This window comes from Mycetomoellerius zeteki, unplaced genomic scaffold, assembly GCF_001594055.1.
Source record: "Mycetomoellerius zeteki isolate Tzet28-1 unplaced genomic scaffold, Tzet1.0 scaffold535, whole genome shotgun sequence".
Lineage (NCBI taxonomy): Eukaryota > Metazoa > Arthropoda > Insecta > Hymenoptera > Formicidae > Mycetomoellerius > Mycetomoellerius zeteki.
In genome coordinates, this window is record NW_017257540.1 from 110,869 (window position 1) to 122,310 (window position 11,442).

At 38.2% G+C, this 11,442-nt stretch overlaps 2 protein-coding genes across 5 annotated transcripts in view; both read left to right on the forward strand.

Moving 5' to 3' along the window:
- The window catches only part of tefu (Serine/threonine-protein kinase tefu), a 14,957-nt gene extending 12,084 nt beyond the window's left edge, over positions 1-2,873 (forward strand). The window contains exons 16-20 of the mRNA XM_018456035.1: positions 7-119; positions 539-1,021; positions 1,404-1,687; positions 2,313-2,539; positions 2,643-2,873. Coding sequence (XP_018311537.1) covers positions 7-119; positions 539-1,021; positions 1,404-1,687; positions 2,313-2,539; positions 2,643-2,821 — 1,286 coding nt within the window. The 3' untranslated portion in view covers positions 2,822-2,873. The remainder of the gene's footprint in view (positions 1-6; positions 120-538; positions 1,022-1,403; positions 1,688-2,312; positions 2,540-2,642) is intronic.
- A 2,261-nt stretch (positions 2,874-5,134) lies between these two features.
- The window catches only part of Khc (kinesin heavy chain), a 9,921-nt gene continuing 3,613 nt past the window's right edge, over positions 5,135-11,442 (forward strand). For all 4 annotated transcript variants that reach the window (XR_001936862.1, XM_018456049.1, XM_018456051.1 and 1 more), the window contains exons 1-10: positions 5,135-5,304; positions 6,642-6,783; positions 8,384-8,557; positions 8,659-8,927; positions 9,027-9,273; positions 9,341-9,577; positions 9,880-10,226; positions 10,305-10,514; positions 10,634-10,777; positions 10,875-11,159. Coding sequence is in view for 3 of the 4 variants with exons in the window: in XM_018456049.1 (XP_018311551.1) it covers positions 5,146-5,304; positions 6,642-6,783; positions 8,384-8,557; positions 8,659-8,927; positions 9,027-9,273; positions 9,341-9,577; positions 9,880-10,226; positions 10,305-10,514; positions 10,634-10,777; positions 10,875-11,159 (2,214 nt within the window). In the remaining variant the exon portion in view is untranslated. The remainder of the gene's footprint in view (positions 5,305-6,641; positions 6,784-8,383; positions 8,558-8,658; positions 8,928-9,026; positions 9,274-9,340; positions 9,578-9,879; positions 10,227-10,304; positions 10,515-10,633; positions 10,778-10,874; positions 11,160-11,442) is intronic.

Genomic DNA, 11,442 nt, shown 5'->3' on the forward strand with positions numbered 1-11,442 from the left:
TCATTCACGAAATGGAAAACCTATCGCGGGCATTGTTGAGTCTTGCCTATTGGCAACCCAAAGGCAAATGCTGTCCCAATAAACGCTATGCGATACCGCGAGAGCAGCCAATATCCAGGGTACTTTTTTAATTATTGATTAGATATCTCTTCGGAAAGCAATATAAATAATTTAGGCTCTGAAGAATATAAATCAAAAGAATAATAAAAATAAAAGGGGCTAAGAGCCAATGCTAGTTTTTAATTGCTAATATTTACTGTCTTTCAATTTATAACAACAAACATTTCATCCTTATATTAGGACCTTTTCAATATTCGCATAAAAACAAATTCTAATTTACATAATAAAAGTAAATATTAGCAGTTAAAAACTAGCGTTGGCTCTTAGCCCCTTTTATTTTTGTTATTGTTTTATTTAATTGAGCCTATTAATTTAATTTTTATGAATCAAAAGAATATAAAAAAATTCTTCGGAAAGAATAGTAACTATAGATCACGATGCAAAATCTGATTCCATGTCTAATCAATCGATCTTACAGATCAAGAACCTGAACAACGTTCTTTTACCAACTCTAAGTCTATCTGTGAGACCGTCGGGCAATTACGACGACGTAGTCGGTGTAAGATCGTATCAGGATTCCTGTGAATTCGTCGGTGGCGTGAATGCGCCCAAAAAGATTATCTGCGTCGGCACTAATGGCGTGCAACTCCGGCAATTGGTCAAGGGGAAAGACGACCTACGGCAAGACGCAGTGATGCAGCAAGTGTTCACCGTGATGAACACCCTGCTGTGCATGTGTAAGGAGACGCAACGGCGGAATCTACGTATCAGAACGTACAAAGTGGTACCGCTAACGCAGAGGTCGGGCGTGCTAGAGTGGTGCGACAACACGGTACCCATCACAGTGACCTTGGTAGGCAGCTCGGACAAGCCAGGTATGCACAAGAAATATTATCCATGCGGCCTGACTGCGGAAGCGGCAAGAGACAAAATGAGGAACGTCGCGCAAGAATCAAACGAGGTAAATGATAGCTAGAAATTTCTCCGTTATTTCCAACCCCTTACTTTACTAATTGTGCTAACTGGCTGTTATCAAAGCATGAATTTTATTACAATAAATTTTGTAATATAATTTTAGTAAACATCTTTCTTAAGTCTTTTGATTTATTTAATATTTAATTTAACATTTGAAAGTTCAATATTCTTAAACAGATTAAATTTTATAAATATAATCCTAACATTAATAATTTCTCTGAGAAAGTATTAATATTTTAATTAAACTTTTATTATATTTATGGATCAAAATTGAACTTTTAAATATCAATTTTCGAAATTTTATTTTCGAACCTTTAGCTTCTATCTCTATAACTCTTTATCTTCTATCGGTCTTTTGGTCTATATAGGTGAAATTGAGAGTCTTTCTTGACTGCTGCAAACTTACGAAGCCGGCGTTCCATCATTTCTTCGAAGAGAAATATCGATCACCTGAAACCTGGGTCGAGAGGACTCTTACATACACGCGCAGCGTCGCCACCACGTCTATCGCGGGTTACATTTTGGGCCTCGGCGATAGACATCTGAGCAACATCCTAATAGACGAACACACCGCTGAAGTGGTGCACATTGATTTTGGTGTGGCTTTCGAACAGGGCAAGGTCCTTCCCATTCCCGAGACAATTCCTTTCAGGTGGAGTTATCGTATGAATTATTTTGCCTTCGAAAAGCGCATTAAATAATTATTTTATAATAAGTTAAACTAGACTGTGTGTGCAATGCGAATAATATAAATAAGTAAGAAGCGCCAAATTCGATTAATGGTTTTGGTGCATAGCCTAATAATATTTCTATGTAAATTTTAAGATACTTAAGAGAATGTTTATTAAATTGATGAATTGGATATTGAATACAATATAAATTGTAATACTGTTATTTCAACTTCAATTTATTATTGCGTTTCAAGTCCGACACTAATTGGCACATAGTTTATATTTAACTGAAAGATTTATTTAAAATTTACATAGAAATGTTAGGCATCAGCTTTGACCGTATTTAGTGCTTCTTATACCCGTTTCTACCAGTGTAAATTAACTAATCTCGGATCAACTTACTCTTTATCATTTTTTGATTTTTAGAACTAGAAAAAGAATGAGTTGAACCAAGATTAGTTAATCTACGTTGATAGAAATTATTTAGATTATTTTATTAGAATCCCATATCAAATATGAGATTCTAATCTCTATTCTCGAAATTTATCATTTTTTCATTCGACCGTTATTTATGTCCTTATTAACTCGTTGTCTGTCTCATTGTAGGCTAACCAGGGACATCGAAGTCGCCATGGGTGCCTCCGGCATCGAGGGTACTATGAGGCGCAGTTGTGAAGTGACCATGACAATGTTGCGCGATCAGAGGCAGATTATCATCACTCTTCTTCAGGTTCTGCTATACGATCCACTCTTTACATGGGCGATCACGCCGGAGAAGGCCTGCAAGATGCAGAGCGACGTCGTAAAGCGTTTCTCAGAAAACAGTGGACGAGGTAAGAGGAATTAATCACGATCGAGAGAAATGAATCCTTAACTCGCAAGACTATCTTGATTAATTATGACGCGAGTTAATCCATTAATTTTTATTTTCTTTAGCACCTGTCGAAACTAATACAATCGCCAAGAGAGCTCTTTTGAGGATCGAACAGAAGCTGCAAGGCACCGAGGACGGTCTGGTGTCCAGTGTTCCTGGACAGGTCGAGAGACTCCTGCAGGAAGCACGAGATCCTACGAATTTATGCCGAGTTTACTGTGGCTGGCAACCATATTTGTGAATACCCGGTGAATAATCGTTCATAGTGTTCATCAGTATTCATATCCAGTGGATATGTCTAGGATAAGTTTTATAAGTTAGATGTTAATTTATCTAAAAATGTTAATTTATAATGGTACATTCGAAAGTATCTTTTGTGTCTCGTATTAAATTTTTTATATTTCATAAAATTTTATCGATGTCCGAGCGTATTCATTTATATTGCAGCGCTTCGACAAATCGATTTATCGATATATCGCCTTCCCGAATGTATTTTTCCTGTATTCCTGTATTCTGTACCTCGCGCATTCGAAATTTTAAATTCAAATTTCGATCTGAAGTGAGTGGATCTCGAGAAGAGACTGAGTGCAGAAAAGGCGCTATTAAAATTATCGAATGAGAAGCAAATATGAAAAGGACAACGGATGAGAATGAAGCTCCGAGAAACTTCGTCATTGCAAACATACCTGACATTTTCCGAACGCTTAAAGTTCTCTTCTGCGACCTAATAACAGTGTTCGCGCTATATTGATTTCAGAGTGAAAAGGCGTATCGATTTCTTTGATTGTTTATATTGCCGGCGAGAATGATTGTGACGTTGCGGAAACGAGTCGGGTGAGAGTCACACGCGAGGCAGATTAACTGCGATGAGATGACGAAGTCCACACCTCAGAACCTTATTTTTGTCATCGGGGAGGAGGAGCGTGCTCCGCTGGCGTTTACGTCCCACGTCCTACCGTGGGTGTAGGTGTAGGCATGAGTTTATATGGAGATAATAAATCATAATAACTTTATTAAGGTACAAGTATCTATATAGCACAGAGCAACCTTGCAATGCTACTCTAAAATTGCTGGAACGTTGCAATGCTGCTGCAACATTGTTGGAACATTGCAATGTTACTACAATTTTGTTAGAATGTTGCAATATTGTTGGGGCATTGCAATATTGCTGTAATATTGATGGGAACATTGTTACAATGTTGCTGTAATATTGTTGGAGCATTGCGATGATGCTAAAATATTGCTGAAATGTTGCAATGTTGCTGGAGTTACGTTACAGACTTGCTGCAATATCGCTAGAACGTTGTAATGTCGCTGCAACATTGTTGGAATGTTGCAATATTGTTGGGACATTGTAATATTGCTGCAACATTGTTGAGGCGTTATAATGCTGCTGTATAATATCGTTGGAGCGTTGCAATGATGCTAAAGTATTGTTGAAACATTGCAATGTTGCTGCAACATTGCTGGAACTCATGTACTGTATGAACAATGAAAACGATTATACAGATCGCAGTGGAGCTGCACCTCGAAAGGTGAGGCAACAACGTTAACCGTTTACAATTAGCTCAGATCTATACCGATAATAATAATAATAATAATAAATTTTTATTGAGTTATAAATATAAGAGTGACTACAAAGAACAGGACGATCATAGACGGCTGTACCTGAAAAGGTGAGGCAACAGTGTGCCCGTGTGCCGCTGTAAGACCAGCTATAATGATAATAATAAAAGTGTAGGTGTAGGTGTGCGGCGTATGTAGCGCGCAACGTCGCCGTCACGTCTCCGCGACTGGTCATCGATTGCGCGCGCGCGCGGGGCGCACTCGGGGAATCGCTCGCTAAAGTTTCTCCGAATTACTCCGAAGAGGTAGGCCGTGTAGCTGTCAAACCGCCGCGCAAATCGCCTCCGTTCTCGCGGCCTGTAACGAAAGAGAACGGTACGCGGGGGCTCGTGATTTTCGAATCGAACAAGAGGGTGAGCGAGAGAGAGGGGGAGAGAAAGAGAGGAAGAAAGAAAGAGTGGGAGGGAGGGAGAGAGATAGCCGTCAGATAGGTGCGAGCGAGCGCGCGGGCGGGTCCTGCCGAAGCATCGTCGCCTGTCACGTCTACTGCGAGGATCATTCTCTGAGCAGACCTCGTGGTCTAGGATAAGCCCAGTCAGACAGCCAGCCAGCCACTTATCAGCCGCCATCTTGCTGCCCGAGGAGAACGGTGACAGACGGAGCCTGCTTGTCGGAGCGGAGCGTTGTGAGAGAGGCGCGAGGAAGGAGGGGAAAGAGAGTAGGAGACAGATATAGGTAGACGACGGTCCCTTCATGCGGTACGCGCCTATGCCATCCCGTCGCCTATGCCTCACTCCACGTACAATCGCAGCTGAGGATAGTTGGAGAACAGTCTAAATAGAGGAGGTGGTGGTGGAGGAGGCGAAGAGGAGTATCGGCCGTGCCGATCGAGTGCTAAGTATACACGTATACACACACACACATACACACATACACACAAAGGCGTGCGCGCGCGCGCCTTCTTCGTCATCGCCGTCGTGACCGTCGCTTCCACTCGCAATGGCAATGGAGACGCCGAGGGAGCGAGAGATCGCCGCCGAGGACAGCATCAAGGTGGTCTGCAGGTTCCGGCCACTGAACGACTCCGAGGAGAAAGCCGGCTCCAAGTTCATCGTAAAGTTCCCGTCCGGCGGCGACGAGAACTGCATCTCCATCGGGGTACGTGGACCGTTTCACGCCTACGTGAACGTGGACCATTCTTGGTTTCATCTGTCCAGATCTGTCCTAGTTTTTCGTTATTGTTGCATATATTGTGTGTAGATGTATGTTTATCTATATAGATGTGTACATAGATCCATAATAGGACTATGATTCATAACACACATGTTTCTAAGGATTTTCCAAGTCCAGTCTGCATTTAGCATTCTGTGTACCAGAAATAAGCAAAGAAGGTCATATTCGAAGTGGATCTTTGTATTTAATGACATTTTTGTGAGATTTTTTTTATATAATTTCCAGCTCCAAACAAACTGCACGCCGATTATTTGTCGGTCTTGAAACACAGTCCTAGACTGAAAAGCTGGAGTATGTAATTAGAGTCGTTACAAATTTCTCATCCAAAATTCCATAACTTTTCCCTGATTTCCAAACAAAATTTCATGATTTTTCCTGATGTTTAATAACATTAAAAAATTTTTTGTATTTTATTCGATGCCTGATTTGATTTCCAGTTTTGTGACAACCCTGTAGTGTCATAAATTAAATTGACAATTTTATATTACTATTTTTAAATATTCTTAAAAAAGCTTCTTAAAAAGTCACAAAACATTATTAAACACCAGAAACTCGCTTTGATTAAGTATGGCCTTCTTTGCCTATTTATATTGAACATTTTCACTTATTATTTAATTTATGTACTAGTTAGCAACTTTTATGTAGATTTACTTTAATCTGAATTCAATTTATTCTCTTCACATTTTTCCAGTTTCAAAAATTAGAAAAAGATATAGTATAGATAGAATAAGTTGAACCGATTAAAGTTAATCTGATGGAAATGTACTGAGAAAAAGAATGTAGTACAATAATAGCTATCGAATGTTGAGTAAAATACTTGTGAAAGCCTCAAAAGTATTATTAAAAACAATGTTATTTTTCTAAATATTTAATAATTATTACTTAACAGTTGTTTGATTATGTTGGATACTTACTAAATATTTAGAAAAGTAATATTATTTTATATTAACCGAATATGAAATTATTCCACTGAACTGGTAACTATTATTTGATTTTTTTTCAGTGTAGACATTAGGAATTTGAATGATGGAAAATATGTACATGATAAATGCAACAGTAACTCTATGAAATTCAATATGTTTCATGTAATTGAAATTTTGCATGTGTTTTCTTCTAGATATGTAAAATAAAGTGTATTACACTGAGGAAAATTTATTGTTATTAAAAATAAATCCTCTTATTGTCATAAGAGGATTTATCTTTATTGAAGGCTTGGCGTTGTCTAAACATGAATTTTTTGCTATATAATGTATCAATTGTAGGGCAAAGTATACCTCTTTGACAAGGTATTTAAACCGAATGCTACGCAAGACAAAGTCTACAATGAAGCCGCAAAGTCTATCGTCACAGATGTTTTGGCAGGATATAACGGAACCATTTTTGCATATGGTCAAACATCGTCAGGTAAAGAGTCTTTATTCAAAACACCGACGAGGTACTATTAAAGACCGACATCCTTACGAGAGTTCGCGTTCTAGTTAATATTGAAGTGATTAAGTAATATTGTAGTAATGATAATATTGTACTAATTTTATTGGTTTAGTAAACGTGTTTATCGATGTATATGTATTTAAAACTCAACAATACTCGATTTTTCTTTAAAATTGTGATTTCAGTGTTATCGTCAAAATTTGATTATCAGCAGAGATAACTGCAGAGAAAAAATTTTTATTTTTTGACAATATATAGGATATTATAGCTTTACAAGTATGCATATTTATTTATGCAGTATTTATGTAATAAAAAAATTATGAATTTAATAATGTATTAGCCAAATATTTGTTAACAAATTTATATCAATTGTCGATAATATCAACGTTCTTCAATTACCTCCGGGTACTTGAGGCCCTTTTTATATCGCCGAAAATTTGCAGTATCTCGTCGGTGATCAAAATAATTATTATAGAACAAGGTGTTTATTATATGTGTATCTAAAAAAACTTGGCAAAATCTAATAGTTTTTCACTGATAGAGCTGGTGCGCACTCAGTGCTCTTTAAAGCCGTTGATACAAATCGACGTAAAGATGTACGTTTAATAAAAATATAGAAACGAATTAAATCGCGAAATCCTTAATATATTTTATTGTGCTATTTGATAAAATATACATTAGGTATTTTATTAATTGAGATATCTCACTTTTACATTCAAGTTAGTATACAACAGCTTTAATATGCATTGAATACGCACCAGTTCTGCCAGTGAAAAACGCTATAAAATTCTCAAAATATTTTAGCAGAAAACTGTTGTCTCTTCAAAAATTTATAACGTTTTCCATTAGGAAAACACACACTAGTGCAACACCGGTGCACACTGAGTGCAAATCAATTCATATATTTTTAGTGTTAATAAATAATTTAATCCTTTAATTATATATTCTTTATTGTCACGGTAACCTCATAATTTTAAAAGGATTAAATTATTTATTAACACTGAAAATATGTAAATCGATCTGCATTCAATTGCACCATATTAGATCAGTTCAGCAGAAGCAACTTTGCAATGTCGTAAAATTCTTTAATATAATTGGTCTTGTTCTTAGTTCCTCACTGAGAGGGGCGGCGGGGAAATCTAAATCAATCATATTAAAGAATCTTTCAACAGTTACAAAAAAAAGTTTCTTTTTTGCTGAATTCGGCCGTTGTACGGATTGTTGTACTAGTTTTCCCAGAGAACGCAATTAGTTTGTTTTGCGAGTATTATACGAGTTTTGTTCGAAATTTGTAGAGTTTTGCTTAGATTATTGGATTCTACCTTTGTAGTTAAACCCGCTTCAATTTTGTGAAACAAAAGTATGGAAAATATCAGAAATTAAGGAATTTTTTCAAAGTTTGAGTAGATATTTTGTAGAATAAAAATCATAGCCTACTGCTGGATTCACACTGCATCCGATTTTCGTCGTACGTCGCTCTGCATCCAATTAGAAAACAGGATTCCGATAATACGAAGCAAAATTCATCGGAATCCTGTTTTCTAATTCTTATATTTAAATTCGTCATACGCAGGTAAAACGCACACAATGGAAGGAGTCATCGGTGATCCTAACAAACAGGGCATTATCCCGAGAATCGTCAATGACATCTTTAATCATATTTATGGTATGGAAGAGAACTTGGAATTCCATATCAAAGTATCTTACTTTGAGATTTACATGGATAAAATCAGGGATCTTCTCGATGGTAAGTCTTCGCAAAAACGACTTTAGATTTATTGATTTATTAACCACAATTTTTGTAAAATCAATATGTCTCTAAAAATAAATCTCCAATTTTTATTTCAGTATCTAAGGTTAACTTAAGTGTACATGAAGACAAGAACCGGGTGCCGTTCGTGAAGGGCGCGACCGAGCGATTTGTTTCTAGTCCTGAGGAGGTGTTCGAAGTGATAGAGGAAGGCAAGTCAAACCGGCACATCGCCGTGACCAACATGAACGAACATAGCTCACGTTCTCATTCCGTTTTCCTCATAAATGTTAAACAAGAGAATTTGGAGAATCAAAAGAAGCTCTCTGGCAAGTTGTATCTCGTCGATTTAGCCGGTTCCGAAAAGGTAAATTGATATTTAAAAAAATGTGTTCTTTTTCTATTTCCTACATTTTATTATTATTCAGAATACCATGGTATTTATCATGTTCCTGCGTTTCGTTAGGTTTCTAAAACCGGTGCAGAAGGAACGGTGTTAGATGAAGCGAAGAACATCAACAAATCTCTCTCTGCACTTGGTAACGTGATCTCGGCCCTGGCTGACGGCAATAAGACTCACATTCCTTATCGTGACTCAAAGCTAACGAGAATCTTGCAAGAATCATTGGGTGGCAATGCCAGGACTACAATTATCATCTGTTGCTCTCCCGCTAGTTTCAACGAATCCGAAACAAAATCAACTTTAGATTTCGGTATATATCTTTTTGACATACATGTCGTTTTGTTTTCCACAGATTTTATGGAACATATTTATTGCAGGTAAACGCGCCAAGACTATCAAGAACGTTGTATGCGTGAACGAGGAGCTAACGGCCGAAGAATGGAAACGTCGCTATGAACGCGAGAAAGAGAAAGTGGCAAGATGGAAGGGCAAGGTAGATAAATTGGAGTCGGAATTGTCGCGTTGGCGGCAGGGTGAGACTGTCAAACCGGAAGAGCAGGTCAACTTGATTGAAGTACCTGATGTTACTACACCGATTACTACATCTATTGAAGGTAATGAAGACAAACAGTATAAACGCGTCCATTTAACTGTCTTTTATATTAAAATGATAAGACAATCGATAGTCAGATATTATAAATTAATAAAATTTTTAGAGTTATTCTGCAAAAGCACATGCATGTGTGATAAAGCGTTTGTTACAAGATATTATTTATTACTGATAGTATTTTTATTATTTTTATGATTTATTTCTTTGAAGTTTTATTACCTTATTGTATCTTAGATTTGATCTACTTATAAGATTAGACATATTACTTTTGCAAATCATGGACTATAAAAGATCTCTGTTTTATAGGCAAGCTGGACGACAGTCCGATGCCTGCTACTCCCGGCGGTGGTCTCATGATCGGTTCCCTTTCGAACGAGGAGAGGCAGAAGCTCGAAGAGGAACGCGAGAGGCTGTACCAACAATTGGATGACAAGGATGAGGAAATCAATCAACAATCGCAGTACGTTGAGAAGTTGAAGGAGCAGATGGAGGAACAGGAGGAACTTATCGCCAGCGCAAGGCGAGATTATGAGCAATTGCAGCAAGAGATGAATCGAATACAACAGGAGAACGAGAGCGCTAAAGAGGAGGTGAAAGAGGTGCTGCAAGCGCTAGAAGAACTTGCGGTCAATTACGACCAAAAATCACAAGAGGTAACTATTTATTAACAACAGAAAGACTACTCTTAAAAAAAACGGACAATTTTTTTATTGTTGCTATTCTAACTTTAGGTCGAGCTAAAGAACAAGGAGCAGGAATCAATGACAGAGGAGCTCCTAGCTAAACAAGTGACTTTAAACAACACTGCGTCTGAGCTGCAACAGTTACGTGATATGTCAGCTCATCAAAGAAAACGTATCGCGGAGATGTTAGCAAACTTTCTAAAAGACCTAGGAGAGATCGGCGTAGCTATCGGTGGCGAGTCTAACGAAAACCTAAAAGTAAGAACACGTTAAATATCTAAATAGAAAAATATAAAGATTAGAAAAAAAATTACTTTTTATTTGTTTAATATAAACTTGGTCGGTTTTGTCAATCATGGTCTGAATTTGAATTTAAGATCGCTCCGCCGGAGAGCAACGGTAAACTAGAGGAGGAGTTCACAGTTGCGCGGTTATTTATCAGCAAGATGAAGTCCGAAGTGAAGAATTTGGTCCAGCGATGTCAGGGATTGGAAAGCTTCCAAGTAGACTGCAATAAGAAAGTGAGTAGTCGGCGGCTGTGTTTTACGTCATCGCATTAATCAGGACTTTTGCACGTCACTTTTCTCCAATCAATCTTCGTTTCGCGTAAATGTCTAGGTTTCCGAGTATGAGAAGGACTTGGCCGAATGCCGACTGTTGATCTCGCAACACGAGGCCCGTATGCAAACGCTGACGGAATCTATGAAAGAGGCCGAAACGCGCAAACGAGCCTTAGAAGAAGACGTGGATGCGTTGCGTGAGGAATGCGCCAAGTTGAAGGCCGCTGAACAGGTGCAGGCGGTTACCAACAAGGAGAAAGCTGAGGAGAAAGAGGCGGCGACGAAGATGCGGGTGGCTTTGGAGGAGCAGATGGATCAGCTGAGGGATGCGCATCAAAAACAGGTCGTTTATTTATGGAATACATTCCGTATTGATTGCATTTTCAATTTTGGATATACAGAGTGTCTAAAAAAAAACGGATCGAAACACAATGGGGACATAGATTGGATCAAGGGGAACAAAACAGTTTTGTACCATTTTGCAGTTGACGCAATATTTAACGAGATATTAACGTTTAAAGATAGGCGAATACAAGCGTCCGACCAGCCTATTCATGTACTGCTGCCGGCAGGACGGCCTACCGTCTCCACCGATCGCATGACGCGGCGGGCCGCGAGGGGCGGGG